At 44.4% G+C, this 19,446-nt stretch overlaps 1 protein-coding gene across 2 annotated transcripts in view; it reads right to left on the bottom strand.

Annotated features, from left to right (window-relative positions):
* The window catches only part of SFMBT1 (Scm like with four mbt domains 1), a 144,833-nt gene that overhangs the window by 41,740 nt on the left and 83,647 nt on the right, over window positions 1–19,446 (bottom strand). For both annotated transcript variants that reach the window (XM_074958234.1, XM_074958235.1), the window contains one exon: window positions 12,584–12,678. In XM_074958234.1, coding sequence (XP_074814335.1) covers window positions 12,584–12,678 — 95 coding nt within the window. The remainder of the gene's footprint in view (window positions 1–12,583; window positions 12,679–19,446) is intronic.

Below are 19,446 nucleotides of genomic sequence, written 5' to 3'. Positions count from 1 at the left end.
TACTTTGTTGTGTTTCTTCCCATTTTAGTGTCAAATCTTTAAACAGTCATCTGCTAACATCTTGAAATGTGTATGTGGTGGGAGTGAGATTCATCAGTACATTCAGATGCGCGCACACTTCAGAACATGCGTGCCTATTTGTTTATTGTGTGTAGCTTCTAGACTAATACATAGCCTTACTTCAACAGGCAGCTTTGCATTTACACGCAGACTAATGTATTATCATAATGATACAAAAAGTAGGGTGAAAATCAGGAAAAAAAAACCACTTCTTGTAAAACCTGAGAATTTTTTGGTAAAAATTGGTTTAAACTGAAAATGAAGGTGCTTACATATACTCTTGGTTCTTAGATAGATGACCTTGCATTGAGCTATATTAAAACGCATGTTGGTTCAAGTAAGCCTAGCTTTTCACGTGATCCAGATCACTCAGAAGACCATTATTTTTTGTTAAGCATTATGTTTTCTTCCAATGATTGGTAAAAGTATTGAATAGCATTAGGCCAACATCCCTGTGGGACCCATTATAAATACCCCCACTGGATGATTCCCCATTCGCAATTGCTTTGAGATCCATCACTAAGCCAGTTTTTAATATGTTCTGCATTAATTTTGTATATAGTATATGTATATATTTATCATCAGATTATCATGCATATAAATCATACTAAAAAGCTAGAAAATATATTACTTTCAATTAAAGCAATTGCTGTTGTTACTAAGTGATATTATGAGATCAGAGGAGAGATGTCACATAAGACACCGAATTTGGGAGGGGAGAGGAAAGGGAGAGTATGCATGAAACTTTTTCCTATTAAACTTTTTCCTAGTGCGTAGCACATCTTAGAATCACTGGAGTAGATCACCAACTCATGCCATTCTAGCCATGGTGGTTTTGTAATGTGTGCCAAACAACTATATTCTCTTAAACTGAATAACATGAACACAGCTAAAATGCAGGGCAAAAAAAGACCATGGAAAGAATGCCATGCAGGAAGACAAATGGACTGAAGGAAACTTCAAAAAAGAAGCAATTGTTGATAATTAAAATGGCAAAGGAGACAAAAGATGGATTAACCAGGGCTGCCACAAAGTCCTGATAGCATGAGACAACAAAGGTGGGCCTCTGAGTTACCTTTTTTAAAAAAAACGTACTATAGAGTATTCATAATATTAACCACCAAACTTGAGTGGGGCTCCCACTGCAAGAGTAGGGGTGAAATGAACTCCTTTCCCACCCTAGAAAAATGTTTTATGGAACTGTACTTGAAATCTGTAGTTTACAAAATATTCTTTAAATATAGACCTGTTACATTATATAGGGACTTAGTTGTGTCTCATTCTTTTATTATTTAATTTTAGTAACTAAAATGTTTCCAAATAAATGTGCCACCAGAACAAATAGGGTCGAACATAGTCAAGTATGTTATTTCTAATATTGTACCGATGCGGGAGTATGACAGATGACACTGATCTGTTAAGACAGCTTTGAGACTTGTGAAGCACACAACTGCGGGGCCTTCCTGACCCGTAAAGTACTAGAAATGCAAAGAATCGCTATCTTCACTGGTGAAAAACCCTGAAAATGCAAACTGATGTAAACCAGTGCTTAAAAAGGACCAAAGAGTGTGGCTCCCATTTCCGCAGAGGGATGGCAGAAAGGAAACAAGAGAGCCCTCCGGACAGCATAGAAGTAGTTCAGTTCAGTCTGAGTACAGCACAATGAATCATTTTCTAACTTTCCCCCAAAATCCTTTGGCTAGGGTGATTGTGGACTGGAATCGGGTATGTGTGATGGAGGCAGAAGGTGGGTGAGAAGCAACTGTCAGGGAATATTTTACAGGCCCACCCAAATATGCCATTAAATGTATCTATTTACTGTCAGCTGTTTTGTCAGCAAAAAAATACACTTTTCCCTTAACTCAAGTTTCTGTGAAGAAGACATCAAGCATCTCACTTTCTGAACTTCATGCCCTATGGTAACACTGATTAGAGTCCAAGCTATATTCAGTGGGATGTAAAACTGGTTTATTAGGAAAGATGGGTGAGGAAGTTTTTTTTTTTTTTGGTTGTTTTTTTGTTGTTGTTTTTTTTACAAAAAATAGATATGAAGTATTTGCCTGACCAAGATAAAAGCCTTTTATTGGTTCCTTAATAAAATATTTATATATAAATCATTCATGTTGGTGAATTACGGCTCCCAGAAAGTGCTGAAAACGTGACTCACAATATTTCTAACACTGAGTGAAAAACTAGGTCTGAAGTCAGATATTTGATCCTTTACCACATTTTGAAGTTTAGAGGACCGTTTACACTAGAATCTCAGAGTTAGGAACACCAGAGTTAGGAACTGACTACTCAACTGGTCCATTTGGAACTGGAAGTACAGTAACCCCTCACTTAATGTCATCCCAGTTAAAGTTATTTCATTGTTACATCGCGGATCTATTAGAGAACATACTCATTTAAAGTTGTGCAATGTTTGCTTATAACGTTGTTTGGCCGTGGGGGCTTGGGAACCAGGGTGGGCCAGCAGCCCCCTGTCAGATCCCCCACAGTGCCTCCCACCCACCGGCAGCCCCATGGATCAACAACTTCCCCCTCCCTCCCTGTGCCTCCTGCCTGCAATCAGCTGTTTCCCCGAGTTCAGGAGGATCTGAGGGGGGGGAGGAGCAAGGATACAGCATGCCCGGTGGGAGGGGGTGGAGGAGAGACGTGGTGGGGGTGGGGCCTTGGGAGAAGGTGTGGAGTGGGGTCAGGCCTGGGTCAGAGTCTGGGGTAAAGCACACCTCCCCCCCGGCACTTTGGAAAGAACAGCAAGAGGAGCAGCCAGACAATCCACACTCTTTCACCCTCTGACTCCACCACCTCAACCAAGCTTCACAATCATCATTGCTGAATACAGTATTATATTGTTCGTTTAAAATTTTTTAAAAAACATATATTGTATATGTATATAATGTCTTTTGTCTGGTGAAAAAAATTCCCTGGAATCCAATCCCCCCCCCCATTTACAATAATTTTTATGGGGAAACTGGATTTGTTTAACATCATTTCGCTTAAAGTCGCATTTTTCAAGAACATAACTACAACATTAAGGGAGGAGTTACTGTATGCAAGCAGGCAGCAGCAGACACAAAAAAGCAAGCAACAAATACAGTACAGTACTGTGTTAAACATAAACTATTAAAAAATGAAGGGAAAGTTTAAAAATGATTCAACAGGATAAGAAAACTTTTTGTGCTTGATTCATTTAAATTAAGATGGTTACAAGCAGCATTTTTCTTCTGCATAGTAAAGTTTCAAAGCTGTACCAAGTCAATGTTCAGTTGTAAACTTTTCAAAGAACAACCATAATGTTCTGTTCAGAGTTATGAACAACCTTCATTCTCGAGGTGTTCGTAACTGAGGTGCTACTGTATATATCACTGTGCCGCCATCTGACTTGCTCTTCCACTTTATAGATTACTATTATTTAGACTGGGAAGGGAAGGCTCATGAGAGGTCACAGAAAATTCTTAATTTTTCTGGGGGAAGTCTACAGAGACTCATCTTTAAAAATCTATTTCAGCATGTAGGGAGGAAATGAGGTATTACCGACATCACTTCTTTATCCTGCTATATTTTAAGCAACGCCACCCTCCAAAACCTGATTTTGATGCTTTTCAGATCTTCAATTTGTGGCAAATTGCCAGCACAATTATGATGGGTCACGCGCTTCCTCTTCTTGGGGGGGGGGGGTGTTCAGGGCACACTTTTCTGCCCCTGAACTAGGGTATCTACTGTCCCACTAGTAACCCAGAGAAGGGTAGTGGAGAGGGAGGGCCCGGGCCCACCCTCTACTCCGGGTCCCAGCCCAAGGGCCCTAGGGATAGTGACAAACCACTTGAACTAGTGCTTCCTTCCCCTGGGCTACTTCCCTCTCCTGCTCTTCAGCTTGTGGGGCTTCCTGCCCTCTCTCTGCACAAGCCGGGTGTCTCTTAACTTAGGGTCTTGGTCTTCTAGCCAGCCACGGCACTTCTCCAAACTGCTCTCTGCTCCAACTCCTTCAAACTGCTCTCTGCTCCGACTCCAAACCACTCTACTCTGACTCCTTTCCCTGGCAGGGGGTTTTTATCAGGTGACTGGCTTCAGGTGCTCTAAGTGGCTTCAGGTGCTTTTAATTAATCTATAGCAACCTTTCTCCCCTCTACAGGGAATAAGGCTTCTCCCCATCCTGGGGCTTACATATCTCTCCTATATCACTCTCCTGCTGCCTTCTGGCCATGCTGTATCACATATCCTCCCCCCTGCTCAACACCAGGGGGTTGGGCTACTTGGGATGAGAGCCAATGCTTTAGTGACAAGCCATCTGTGTTGCTGTGTTGGCTTCCAGCCCCATGCTGCATTCGGAAATGAAAGGGTTGCAGAGATAGGAACCATCTAGTCACTCTTGCATTCTTCTCCTTGTTTCTGTGCATCCACTGGAGTGGGGCGTGGTCTGTCACCAGGGTAAATCACCACCCCAGTAGGTAGTAGCGGGGAGTTTCCATGGCCCATTTTATCCTCAGACATTCCTTTTCAACGACAGTGTACTTTTGTTCCCTGGGGAGGAGCTTCCGGCTGAGGTACAGGATCGGGTGTTCCTCCCCCCCCCCCCCCACCATCTGCGAAAGGACGGCTCCTGGCCCTACCTCCGAGACATCTGTTAGCAGGATGAATTTTTTCTTGAAGTCTGGGACTATGAGTACTGGATGGCAGCAAAGGGCTGTCCTTAAAACTGTGAATGCGCCTTCTGCTGCATCAGACCACTTTACTATCTCGGGGCCCCGAGCCTTTATCAGGTCCGTCAATGGCCCTGCTCTTGTGGCGAAATGAGGGATGAATCTCCGATAGAGCATTTCTTGGGTTAGCAGGGTACTAACCTGCTTTTTACGGACTGGCCGAGGCCAGTCTTGTATTGCATCCACTTTGTTCCACTGGGGTTTTACCAAGCCTCTCCCTACTACATACCCGAGGTATCTGGCCTCAGCTAGTCCTATCACGCACTTGAGAGGGTTGGCGTGAGGCCGGCCTTCCACAGGGCATCTAGTACCGCTTCTACTTTCCCTAGGTGGGTTTCCCAGTCAGGGCTATGGATGACTATATCATCTAAACAGGCAGCGGCATATGTGGCATGGGGTCGCAGCAATTTATCCATAAGTTGTTGGAATGTTGCAGGGGCCCCATGGAGTCCAAAAGGGAGGACAGTGTATTGGAACAGGCTATCAGGTGTAGAGAAAGTAGTCTTCTCCTTGCTGTTCTTGGCCAGGGGAATTTGCCAATATCCTTTGGTCAGGTCTAGAGAGGTTAGGTATTGGGCCTTGCCTAACTGATCAACTAATTTGTCGACACGTGGTATTGAATAAGCATCGAATTGGGATACTTCATTCAACTTCTGGAAGTTGTTGCAAAACCTCAGGGTGCCATCAGGCTTGGGGACTAGGACGATAGGGCTGGACCACTGGCTGCGGAACTCTTCAATAACCCCAAGTTCCAACATCATCTTCACTTTTGTCCTAATTTCCTCTCTTTTAACTTCCGGTACCCGGTACGGTCTTATTGTCACCCTTATTCCGGGCCTGATGACGATATGATGTTGGACCAATGTCATACGGCCCAGCTGCGTACAGAACACATCTTGGTTCTGTTGGATCATACCAATGATCTCTGTTTGTTGTTCTGGGGCTAACTCGGGGAATATCCTCACCTGCCCCTTTGGGTTGTCCATCTGAGATGGAGCTCTCCGAATGACCAGGCACATCTCTCGGTCACGCCAGGGCTTCAGTAAGTTTACGTGGTAGATCTGCTCTGGTCTTCGGCGGTCTGGTTGTCTGACCTTACAGTCCACTTCCCCAATGGCTTCCACTATCTCATATAGCCCATGCCCGCTGGCTAGGAGTTTGCTTTCTGCTGTCGGCACTAGCATCATCACCTGTTCTCCCGGCTGAAATTTCCGTACTTTTGCCTGGTGGTTGTAATATGTCCGCTGGGTCTTTTGTGCTTTTTCCAAATGTTCTCGTACTATAGGGGTTACTCAAGCTATTCCCTCTCTCATCTGTGTCACGTGCTCAATGACATTCTTTCCTGGGTTGGGTTGTTATTCCAGTCCTCCTTGGCGATATCTAATATTCCATGTGGGTGGCGTCCGTATAGTAGCTCAAAGGGAGAGAAACCAGTGGACGCCTGGGGGACTTCCAATATTGCAAACATTAGGTATGGTAGAAGGGTATCCCAGTCTTTTCCATCCTGTGCTACCACCTTCCGGATCTTTAAACTACTTGACCAGTTCATCTGTTTGTGGATGGTAGACTGAGGTCTGTATGGCATGGATGCGGAACAGGGTACATAAGTCCTTCATTAATTTTGACATGAAGGGGGTTCCTTGGTCAGTCAGGATCTCCTTAGGGATGCCCACTCTGGCAAAAACCTGGAGTAGTTCTTTTGCTATTGCCTTGGATGTGGGGTTTCTTAAAGGAATGGCTTCTGGATACTGTGTGGCGTAGTCAAGGATGACTAATACATTTTGGTGGCCCCGTGCTGATCTTTCCAGTGGGCCCACTAGGTCCATGGCTATCCTTTTGAAAGGGACTTCAATAATAGGCAAAGATACCAATGGGGCCTGCAAGTGAGGTGGGGGGATATGCAACTGGCATTCTGGGCAGGAGGTACAATATCGTTGGACCTCTGTGCGTATTCCTGGCCGGTAAAACCTTCTTAGGACTCTATCCAGTGTCTTGTCTACTCCTAGATGTTCCCCAAATAAATGACTGAGCTAACTCTAGCACTGCCCTTGTGTTTTTCTGTGGGACTAAAAGCTGCTCTACTTCTTCCCTTTGTATTTGCACTATTTGGTACAACAGATCACGTTTGATCACATAATACGGCCTTGGGCCTTTGGTCTTTCCTTCCACGGGTACACCATTTACTTCCACTACCTCCTCCCTCACATTCGCATATAGCGGGTCATTGGCTTGGTCCTGCCTGAAATTCTCACGTGCGGCACCGATCTGACCTAATTCCATGGGACCTATTTCTACTCCGCCCCTTGGGTTGTCCCTACTTGGGCTACGAACTGCCTCTGAGTCCTCACTGGCCTGAATTGTCTCCTGGCCTCCTCAACGGGTTCGCTTACCAACAAGGGAGACTTTCTGGTTCTCTGCTGGAATCCTGGTCCCTAGCCCTTTTATCTGCCCTCTTTTCCTGCCTAGACTTTCGGGGTTTCCCGGGGGATGAAAATAGCTCTGGGGCAAATTCAGCAAAAATTGGGGTGAGGCTATCTGTAGGTGCATCTGTCTCAGCCTGGGGGTTGCTACCCTCCCCGGCTCTTCTGGGGGAAGTAAGTTCTCAAACCTGGGGAAGTCCCTACCAATTAAGACCAGGCAGGGGAGCCTAGGGACCACCCCTGCAGTTATCCTGGTAGTGTTTCCCTGGATCTCAATCTGTACTGGGATTGTGGGGTAGAAATTTACGTTGCCATGAATGCACGTTACCCCTGTGGTTTTGGCCTGGGTTAGTTGGTCTTGCCCCACCAACTTTCCCGAGACCAGCGTGCCAGCACTCCCGGAATCTACTAATGCTATGGTTGCAATACCATTCATTTTTACTGACCTTGTATATCCATGTGAGGTCACTGCGACCCCTTCCAGGCCGATAGGCCACATTGTTCCCCAGGATCCCCCAGATTGCACTGCATAGGCTCTTCCCTGTTGGAGCACTGGGCTGCTATATTCCCCAATTCCCCACACTCGTAACACCGACCCCTTATCCCGGTTGTCGCCCTCTGCCTGGGGCTATTTGGTCGGCCCCCCCCAGCCCTCTCTTCCCAATCCCCCAGGTCCCTTCTTGGCCTCGGGCCATTCCTCAGTGTCTTTCCTCCCAGTTATGGTTCTTCTGTAGTTCTCGACAATCCGGGGCCTTGGGTTTGGGGCTGGCTTCCTGGTTTGCCGTGTCTCACCCCCTGGGGTCTGGAACAGTTCACGGGCTGCCAGCTGTCTTTCCACGAGGCAGACCAACTCCTCGTAGGTAGAGGGGTCATTCTGGCCAACCCAAGCCTGGAGGCAGCCCCCTCATATACCAGTCCAGTACCAGGAGCTCCATCATTTTCTCAGAGCTGAGGGCCTCAGGGCGCAGCCATTTCTGGGTCAGGTGGATCAGGTAAAACAATTGCGATCGGGGTGTCTTGTCCTCCGTATACTGCCATTCATGAAACCTTTGGGCTCGCAACGCCATAGTTACTCCGGATCTGGCCAAGATCTCTGCCTTCAGCTGGGGGTAATCTTCCGCAGTCTCTGCAGACATATTGTAGACAACCTTCTGGGCCTCTCTACACAGGAATGGGGCGAGGATACTAGACAACTGATCTTGGGTCCAGGCCTCCCGCAGGGCTGTTCTCTCAAATGCCAGGAGATATGCCTCCACATCATCCTCTTGTGTCATTTTCTGTAGGCAGTGGCTGGCCCGTATAGTCCGGGTCCCATTGCAATTGTGGTTCCGCTCCATAAGGGCCTTCATCTGGTTTGCCAGCTCCTATAGCAGAGCTCGGTCCTGGGCAGCCTGATTCATCAACAGCCGATTAGTCTCCTTCTTCACCTGAGTTGCCTCCTGTTGGGTGGTTGCTTGGATTCGGGTAGCCTCCAGCTGGGCCGCAGTGGCTTGTATTAAAGCCTTGACCACGTTGTCCATCTTGGGGACGGGATGGTTTTGGCTAACCCTGATTTAAGTCCCCAGCATGGAGATCCCACTCCTGACACCACGTGTGGCAAATTGCGAGCACAATTATGATGGGTCCCGCGCTTCCTCTTCTTGTGGCGGGGAGGGGGGAAGGTTCAGGGCACACTTTTCTGCCCCTGAACTAGGGTATCTACTGTCCCACTAGTAACCCAAAGAAGGGTAGTGGAGAGGGAGGGCCTGGGCCCACCCTCAACTCCGGGTCCCACCCAGGGGCCCTAGGGATAGTGACAAACTACTTGAACTAGTGCTTCCTTCCCCTGGGCTACTTCCCTCTCCTGATCTTAAGCTATGGGGCTTCCTGCCCTCTCTCTGCACAAGCCGCATGTCTCTTTACTTAGGGTCTTTGTCTTCTAGCCAGCCACGGCACTTCTCCAAACTCTCCTCTAAACTGCATTCTGCTCCGACTCCTTCAAACTGCTCTCTGCTCCGACTCCTTCCCCTGGCTGATTGAAGCAGGGGGTTTTTAAATCAGGTGACTGGCTTCAGGTGCTTTTAATTAATCTATAGTAACCTTTCTTCCCTCTACAAGGAATAAGGCTTCTCCTCATCCTGGGGCTTACATATCTCTCCTATATCACTCTCCTGCTGCCTTCTGGCCATGCTGTATCACAAACTACATACACAAAAATGAATTTCTACTAATAAAAATTAGAAATTACAAATGTTTTAAAAATTCACCTGCAAATTCCGTTCTACCTGAATATCACTCTGGGCAAAGTTTTCATGCTTCAGTTAGGCATTTATACAGGCAGCCTCATTCAGAAGGAGATAACTGCAGCTGCAACTGATGTCAATGGGAGATGTGAGTACTCAGCACTTCTGAAAAGCAGGCCACTTGGGTATTTAATTTTAAACCACCTATATCTGAAAATTTTTGGTGGATGGATACACATTTGAGTGCACCCAGGCACACATTTTGCTGCCTCTTGAGGTGATTTGTGAACTATTAATATTTTCAAAGTTCAACAAACTTTAATACAAAGGTGATAGAAGAGGAACTATTTACCAGCCACAGACTACCTACCCATATGTAAAACTGGTGAGAAAAATCTGACTCAAAACATTGGTTTGGGGGAAAAAAGGATTTTGAAAGTTCATCATTATGAAGATGTGACAGCTTTTAAGATATAGCCAGAGTGCTACAAGTTTAAATGGCCAATTTAGAAAAGATAATTACAGCAAATTTTATTCAACCTTTCCTAAGCTTCTTATACCTATACAATGGAGCTCTGAACAAGGTGTGTGTGTTGGGGGGGATTTAATCCTCTTGTTTCAATTATTTGAGTATCTAACACTTGTTAGTCTCGTTTGTGTTTTATAAATATCATTTTTGTGCGGCTGAACTGTTATCCTAAAAGATATTACCTTATTCATCTCGTCTCTCATCCTACCCGTGTTTTTTTTTTTCTAATGCACAATGTTTTATAAAGCAAAAGAAGTGTTCTAGAAGGCAGTGGTAAAAGTCTATCAACAAGTGTAAAAGAAAGTAAGTTCACAGAACTACTGTATTAACAAAATCTGAATTCAGTTGTAATACAAGTTGTTTAGTAGAGAGTCTGGTTAAGCTTGTCTTCGGTTAACTTACATGACAAGGTTACTTACTTGGGTCAAGACATTATCTTGGCCACAACAGGTCACCCACTGTTTACACTGATGAAGTGGGAAGTAGAATTAGAAGACACTTTAGACCATATCTAAACTAGGAGTGTTTTGCCAATAAATCAATACTATACCTGCAATGTGTTCATAGTGAGGACACAACTTAAACCAGCAAAACACTGCTTTTCCCACTATAGCTTATTCCAGAACCCAACCTCCCCCCCACAGCAAAATATGCTATACTAGAAAAGGGCAGTTTTGCTGGTATAACTGCAGTTCCATCAGGGGCTTTTGTCAGCACAGCTATGTTGGTCAGAGATCACACCTCTTCACACCCCTGACAAACACTGATATGCTGGCAGAAGTTTGAATCATAACCACGGCCTTAATAAAATGTTGCAAGCATGCTGATGAATGCTTGCATTAATGAACTCATTAATGAATACCAAGATGCACGTACGGTCAACATAACAAAGTTGCTACATTTACTGACTCAGCCCTACACTGACTCTTGATATCAAAGATCACCCAGTTAAAATACTGAATCCCATAACAAAGATCAAATAGATAGGATGTACCTCAGGAGCATTAAGGCAATCCACTTTCAGTAACTGTCAGAGTACCAAGGGCCTGATTCCTTATCAAGTTCAGTCCAATAGAAAGTGTGCTCTTCAAACTTGGATTGAATCAGTACTGTAACTCTCAATAAGCTCAGTTCATGCTATAACCCTAACATGCTAGAAATTAAAATTAATAGTTCACATTTTCGGAGGCTGGATACCTGAACTCTTACTCAGTGATCTGCTTGATAAGTATTATTTTCCAAAATGCACGGAATAGACTTTGCAAAGGCTAAAAAACTTTACTGTATATAAAAAGAAAAAAATTAAAAGAAAGCATGTTCTGAATTTTAAAGTTTTCTAGTGTTTCACACTTCTGCAGCAGTTATCTACCTATCTTGAGGTTTCAAAGGACTTTGTGAACATCCATGAATATAGCTGATCAAAAGTTGTCAAAATTCTGACAAAATTTTGAACAAACAGGAGTGGGTGGAATTCTGCAAACTTTTAATTAAAGTTTCCCTTGCTTTTTGACCAGCTTTATTCATGAATAGAGTCTCAACAATCTTAGTAAGCAGGTAAATATCCTTATTTTATAGGTGAGGAAACAGGAGTAGAGATTAAGGATCAGATAGATCCTTGGCCTCTGGCCACAAACCACACAGCACAAAGGAGGGAGAAGGGCATTAAGTGAAAAGGCCACGTAAAGCTCTCCATCTGCACTTCCCTAATTCCAGGCCAGCTGTGTGTAGGGCCAGTCCTGAGGAACAACCTAAGAACTGCTCTAAGTTATGGGAAATGCCTAAGGGCCCAAAATTGCAGCCAGATCATGGAATAGCATGGGGGGGGAAGGAGAGACTTTCTTCTAATTAAGTCTCCTGTGCTGGCAGCAGGGGGTGGCTGGCTAGCATAGGAATCTCTATACCTGCAATGATGCCCCACCCAGGGCCAGATACACAGGATCTACACCTCAGCAATTATCATCATACACCAGCAATGATGTGGCACAATGTAACCACATCTCATACTGGGGATCTGCTGTAAATGATTTACTCACCACCACCCAGGAAGTGAGGGGGGAACCCAGGCACCCCCTGCCACTCCACACTGCCCCAGAGCCCTATGCCCAAAGAGACTCTTTACTGTAATCGAGAGAGTGTTTGTAAAGCACAACATAATTCTAGTAATATTTTCTGCCAATTTCTTTGCAGTCCATCATGCAATTTTCCCCTTCAGAGCACACCTGGGTCAGTTTCAAATACTTTGCATGCCAAGAACTGCAGCTCCTACTTTCCAGAATACAGCTCTCTTAGAGCAAGTTCTCACAGCAAAGTTCACTGGCACACTGTGTAGGGAAATAAAGGGACTGGGCAGATCACACTATCACAGAAGGTGCTGAGATCCAGAGTTAATAGTGAAGTGCTCAAGAGACTCTAGATCATTCCGTTACTACCAACTGGAAATGAGGTCACCTCCTGATAACCAAGGAGATAGGAAAATCCAAAGACCAGCAAAAAAATGCATTCTCCACTGCTCTCAAATGTATGATCAACAAGTCTTCCATTGGCAAGACAGCTTTGCAGACGTGCTAACTCAAAGAAACCCTATACATTCAGGATACAGGAAAGAAAAAAGGCAAAGAAGGAGGGAGTTGAGAAACAAAGAACTCTTACATGTTTAAAAGATCCATGCGGGGCTGCAGTTGCTCCAGTGTCTTCTAGATACTCATCCCAGTTGAATTCTGCTTCTTCCAGACCAGACCCAGCATCTAGAATAGAACAAACAACCTCAGTCTACTATCTGACATGGATGTAGTACCTCTAAGAGAGTATGTTACTTGATTTACTGCTTTAACCACCAAACTCTAAATATATTTTTGGTTCCTCTTCAACCAATACCTTTTAACACAGTTTCTATTGTGAATGCATTAGTGGAAAGATCAAATGACAAGTCTGTGCACGTGAAAAGTTACCTATAAATTGCAAGGGAATCAGTAGCAGCAGGTGTGGATTTAGAGAGAAACTGGTAAAAGCTCTATTTAATTAACTAATAAACTTACTGATCTGCTAGCAATTTTCTAGGCAAGCTTACAAACAGAGGAGATACCAGGAGAAAATTAAAGGGATTCTAAAGAAGCTTGATTTTTGTATCACAAATACTAATAAGCAAAGGGACTGCAGTAGACACTCTGCAACTGGACTTTACAAAGCATCTGATGAGGTGCTGCAATGAAATCTAATTTGGCAGAGATTCAGTCATGGGCTTTCATATGAGCACTGTCAGATGGACTGAAAAGTAGCTGGAGAATGATACAGAAGCCAACAGGTAAAGCAAAGCGTGAAATGCTCCAGGGCTTGGTGTTACATCTTTATCAGTGAGCAACATCTTTATCAGTGACTGGGAATTTAGGCAAAAAGGCATCATTTATCAACACTAACAAGGACAACAGGTTTTCAAATGGATTGAAAAATTAAAATGGAGCTGGGCAAATAATAAAATGGTAATTACTCTTTTTCCTTCAATTAATGGGTATATTTAGGCCATCTCTAGATAAAAATACCGAGAACGTAAAAGGAGCCTCACTCCATAAAAAAGCCTGGAGAAGGAAATAACCCAAATCATTGATATTCATTCATTTATAGAGTTACATTTACATCTGGCACTATTGTGATTACTGCTTTCAAACTACTACACATTTCTAAAGCACCAACAACACTTTACAGACAGAAAAACCAGATGAGAGTTTGCAAAAAAAAGTGTGTACATGTAATTTGATTCTGGGCTGCGTGCACAAGCCCTCATGTGGCAAGGAGGCTACAGGCCCTTTCCATGGGACATTAGTGAAGCAGTATCGCAATACCTAACAGAATCCTGAAAGACTGTTGGGTGGTTGGACCTTTGATCCACATGAGTGACCCTAGTGCAGGGGTGGGCAAACTACGGCCAGCAGGATTGCCACCCCAGTGGTGCCACGGGCCCCGCCTCGCTCAGGGAAGTGGCCAGCACCACGTCTCTGCGGCCCCTGGGAGGGGTAGGGGCAGAGGGCTTCATGCGCTGCCCTTGTCTGTGGGTACCTCCCCCGAAGCTCCCAGGGGCCGCGGTTCCCCGTTCCCGGCCAATGGGACGTTCGGGGTTGGGGGAACCCACCGGCAAGGGCAGAGAGCTCCACATGAGGGCTTGTGCACGCAGCCCAGAATCAAATTACATGTACATACTTTTTTTGCAAACTCTCATTTGGTTTTTCTGTCTGTAAACTGTTGTTGGTGCTTTAGAAATATGTAGCAGTTTGAAAGTAGTAATCACAATAGTGCCAGATGTAAATGGGAACGGGGAACCGCAGCCAATGGGAGCTTCGGGGGAGGTACCCAGAGGCAAGAGCAGCGCACGAAGCCCTCTGCCCCACCCCGCCCCTCCTCCAGGGGCTGCGTGGTGCCAGCCACCTCCCTGAGCGGCACGGGTGCAGGAGGCAGCCTGCCCTGGCCCCAGAGCGGGCTGCTACCACCCCAGAGCCGCTCCAGGTAAGTGGTGCCAGGTCAGAGCCCAAACCCCTCCTGTACCCCGCCCCCCAACTCCCTGTCCTGAGCCCCCTCCTGCACCCCACACCCCTCCTGCACCCCAGTCACACCCTACACCCCAGCCCCCTGCCTTGAGCCCCCAGCCACACCCTGCACCCCAACCCTGTGCCCCCTGCCTGCACCCCAACCCCCTGCCGCACCCTGCACCATTTCCCTGAGCCCCCTCCTGCACTGTGCACCCCCTCCTGCACCCCAACCCCCTTCCCTGAGCACCCTCATACACCGCACACCCCTCCTCTACCCCAAACTCTTGCCCGGAGCCCCTTCTGCACATACTCTATCCCGCACCCCAACCTCCTGCCCCAGCCCTACAATCATGGGCCTGCAAGCAATTTCCCCACCTAGATGCAGCCCTCGGGCCCAAATGTTTGCCCACCCCTGTCGTAGTCCAACTGTCTAAATTTTTCTAGGATATAAGAGCAGCCGTGGAAGGGTTCAGTGTAGAGTACATGGAGCGGGCCGGCTCCAGCATAGCTGCAGCACTAAAACAGGAAACAACAAGCATTCTTTGCAAACTAAGGCCACTTTTTGTTCCGAATAAAAGAGACTTTAAATTCACAGCATTAGTAAATCTAGCTTAATTTTCCTGAGTGTAGACAAGCCCTCAACTAAAAGTGTCCTTCACTTTGGACTGTTTGGTATACCTCAGAGACACAAGGTGGGTGAGGTAATATCTTTTATCAGACCAACTTCTGAGACAAGCTTTCAAGCATACACAGAACTGACCTAAAGAGCTATATAAGCTCAAGAGTTTGCCTCTCTCATCAACAGAAGTTGACCCAATAAAAGATACTACCTCACCCACCTTGTCTCTCTAACATCCTCTCTAATGTCTAACAGTTGCAACACCGCAAACAACAACAGTGATCTGCCTCCTGCAAAGGAAGATCCGGAGTGTTTTGTTGGTATACAGGCTGTTCACATCTTTGGCAAAGGAGAGTTCATACTGCTGCAGGCACTTAGAACGAGATAGAATTCTAGATACTTCCAGCCTTAATGATGTCAAGTTAGGGAGTATTCAGAAGGTATCAAGACAAGAGATGAATGGTCTTGAAAGGAAAGATTAGAAGACTGAAATGAATTTGATTGAGTAAACAGTGGCTGAAGAGGGTAAGGGAAGGGAGAGGCACCAAGGAAACGTAAGTGTGTCAACACCAAGGAGAGAGAAGAAAGGAATTAGAGTGGTTTCAAGGGAGTACAGCTTGACACACCATTCAAGATGAGTCACAGGAAACACTGCCTAGTCATGAAGTCTGTTTGACAATGGAACAGCATCTTCAGAGAAGCAGGGAAGTCCCATTGCTGGAAGCATTTTAAAACTAGAATGGGCAAGAGACACTTGAGTACTTGTAACAAACACTGCACTGGTAAAGGAATGACAAGATGACTAATACAGTAAGTAGGACCTTCCCATCTCCAGTTTTATAGCTGATTATATAAACTGAATACCATGGTTGCATTTTATAAAGTAACTAAAAACATCAGGAAATTTTATATCTAGTTTGTAAACTAAATGCACAGGAAGAAATATCATTTAGTACTTAGTTGTTATAACAAATATTACTTGTTTGGTAAATTCTAGATGTGGCTCATTAAGGTTATTTAGAGGGTTGTATAGCATTAAGCATTTCCACACATTCAGCCCTTTTAAGACAGGTAATAAACACTCTTGCAGACAGAGTGGGTTGGGTGGAGAAAGCCACTTGTCCTACAAGTGATGAAATAGTAAGATTTTAAAACCATCTAATCCATTTACATCATCATCTTATCACACCTTTCTGCCCTGAAAGCCAAAACAGATTCACTTCTTAAGCAATTTTTGTTCATTCAAACATAAAAAGGCATTGGCTTGTCCAAAATGGAAAACTTGAAATTCTTTATGTAAAAAACACAAAGAATATAACAATAAAGTCTTCAGTCTAACTCAGAGGTTCCTTTTTTCTGAACAGAGTAATAGTGTTAAGGGAGATGTTGAAAAGGTGATCCTTTGTTTTAAAGCACTTTAGTGGTAGGTATTCTACAGTGCTAGAAAGTGGGATTTCCTTCAAGGTTTACAAAAGCACATCTCATTTGTTGATTGCACTTATTTGTTGCTGGCAATACCTGCTCCAAAGGAACGTACCCTCAATCTGATTTTGATAATGGAAATAATCATAAGCTGGTCATATTGGCCCTTGAGAAGTTTTAGAGTTCAAAATGTTCAGATACTGAATATGAACTCAGTGGGGAAATGGGGTCATGGTTACTGGATGAACTTTTAGGTGACAGGCCTGGCTTCCTACACCCCATTTTGGGTGGAACCAAGGGGCCCCAACTACTCAGACTGGATCTCTGGGCTACACCTGATTACCAACCGTATTATAACATAGGTCCAACTCAGTTTTGGTACCTGTATGAGTTTCCCTGAAGGAGGCTATGAGAGCATAAATTTGCAGTGATACAGAAACAATATCTACAAAACAAAGCATTATTTATTAATTCCTCAAAAAGTACAAAGCATGAATAGCTGGGGGAAGCAGACAGCATCTGCCCATAGCATCTAAGTCTGTCTCCCTGCGTGACTTTTTCTTTCTGTCAGCTCTTCATTGACACAGTGGCTAGCATCTCCGAGCTCACCCAAAATCCTTCCCTTTCCCAGGGTCTTTGAGAGTTTAGAATTCCCTTTGATCCCAGACAGCTTTGGGAAAGAGTAAAACTAGCCTGGATGGAGTCAGTTTCTTCCCCTTCAGTGGCCCAGCCACTGTTATCTGAATGGAAGATGTGTACTGGAGGTTGCCTGATGCTTGCCTACGAATTTCCCCATTTACAGCCTCCTTTGATTTCAATACATAGCCAAGTAACCCTTCATAACTAAACAGAGGTCTGCAAAATATTTATTAAAAAACAACCCAGGAATTTCCTGATTTGTCACAAATGGGTCCTTATTTTGAAGGCACTGGTTGAAACCTGTAGGTAATGGCTCCCATTTGAAGACAGCCCTAAAACAAACTGATTGAAAGTAAAGTGGTTAAACATAGGAATACTAGATGGATTTTGAGAATATGCAGCCACACTAAACTCACTGCTGAGCTGCTTACAGCACCAAGTCTTATGTAATGATGATCAGCAGATCACTGTCTAAGGGGCAGTTAAGCTCCTTAGAAGAGGCAGAGGTCACTTAACACACTGAAAGGGTCAATTAGTTTATGTTGCTACCTAATCACTACAAGGAACTCCAGGAAAGAAGCAGTGTTTGCCTGCTTTTCTAGGTATCATATACCCACTATTACAGTGCTGTCAGAAACAGTTCTGAATGAATTGGAACTGAGAGATATGTCTATTTTTACTTCGCTAATATACACTGTCTGCTCTAAGCTGCATATGAGCTATTCACTCATCACACACCTGTAGTAGAAAACCAGAAGCTATTATCTTCTACATTATATAAATCACTATTTTCAGCAAAGCATAACAAGCACAATAAATTACTGAAAGTGAACTTTGGAAAGAAATTACAAACTTTTACTCTCACTTTTGTGGAAGTGAGTTTAATACTTTCCCTCCAATTTTCATAACTAAACCCTCAGTGTTGTAATGCTTTAAACTCTAGTGCACCATGTGACAAATCTGTCTGCCTTGTACCCATGTCTTTCTACAGTGCTGAAGTTTCCAATTAATTTACTGCAGCTGTTACTGGGTGAATAAGAAACATGAAAAGCTTATTGAGTAATGTCCCCACACTAAAATGCCGCATTATGTTAAATGGGGAGAAAGGTAACAATTTCATTCTCCCCCACTGATAGATACATTATGCATGAATATATTCAGTGAACAAATGTCTTAATTTCTGCATTCAATTTCAGAGAATTCAGAAATACAGTAGCACCTCAGAGTTACGGACACCTCGGGAATAGAGGTTGTCTGTAACTATGAAATGTCTGTAACTCTGAACAAAGCACAGTTCAGGCTCCAGCTCCAGCAGCTGACACTCCAGGCCAGCAGCTCCCTCCTCAGCACTGGCAGCTCCCTTCCCGGAGGTCAGACCGAGTTTGCAAGCTTGTCTCCCTCCTAGCCAGGGGAGGGGATGAAAGCCGTGCAGACCCCAATGCTGCTCCTGCTCAGCTGGCTCCAGCTGCCATGGGCTGGCAGCATCAGTGTCTTCACCTCCTAGCTGTAAGTGGCTGTCCCATGCGTGGGAGTGGGGGGTGGTAAGGGTGGTAACAGGCAGCCCAGATGTGCCTATCTCTAAGATGCAATACACGTACAGTACAGTATTTGCTTTTTTTTGGTCTCTTCTGCTCCTTGATTGCTTATTAGTGTCCAGTTGACCGGTCAGTCTGTAACTCTGGTATACGTATCTTTGAGGTTCTACTGTATTTAGTATCCAATGAAGTGAGCTGTAGCTCACGAAAGCTTATGCTCAAATAAATTGGTTAGTCTCTAAGGTGCCACAAGTCCTCCTTTTCTTTTTGTATTTAGTAAGTTTGGCTGAAGTCTGTCCCACTATGAAGGCTTAAGATAACAGGAAATCGTCAAATGTCAGCATTCAGTTGCTGTTTTATTTTTTGGTAAGGTAGTTATGACTGAGTAGGGCCCCATTTAAATTATATATTTTGATCTAGTCAGTTGGTGCATATAGGACCAGTTTAAATAATAAACTCACAAGACACATCTGAAATGCAAATTGAGTTCATTATTTAATGTACTAATCAGTTTGAATTCAGACAATACAATAGAATCTTATTTATTTGTACTAATGGGTGATACCAACTGTGAAAAACTGATAAATCAGAAAGGCCCAGTTTTTTAGAAGTATTTAGGCATGGCTGTGCTCAGCATTGTAATGCCTAACTGGTTTTAGAGCCTAAATTTCAGGAATTAGAAAAAGAAGTGGGGAAAAGACAGCTTTTTTGTGGCCAAATTATGTGTGTGGATTAGTAGAGTCAAACCAGCACAGTACTACTGTATATCACTTACTACCC

The sequence above is a fragment of the Natator depressus genome, chromosome 7, assembly GCF_965152275.1.
Source record: "Natator depressus isolate rNatDep1 chromosome 7, rNatDep2.hap1, whole genome shotgun sequence".
Lineage (NCBI taxonomy): Eukaryota > Metazoa > Chordata > Testudines > Cheloniidae > Natator > Natator depressus.
Note: the sequence above shows the minus strand (reverse complement) of the source record. Positions and strands in the feature narration are given on the sequence as shown.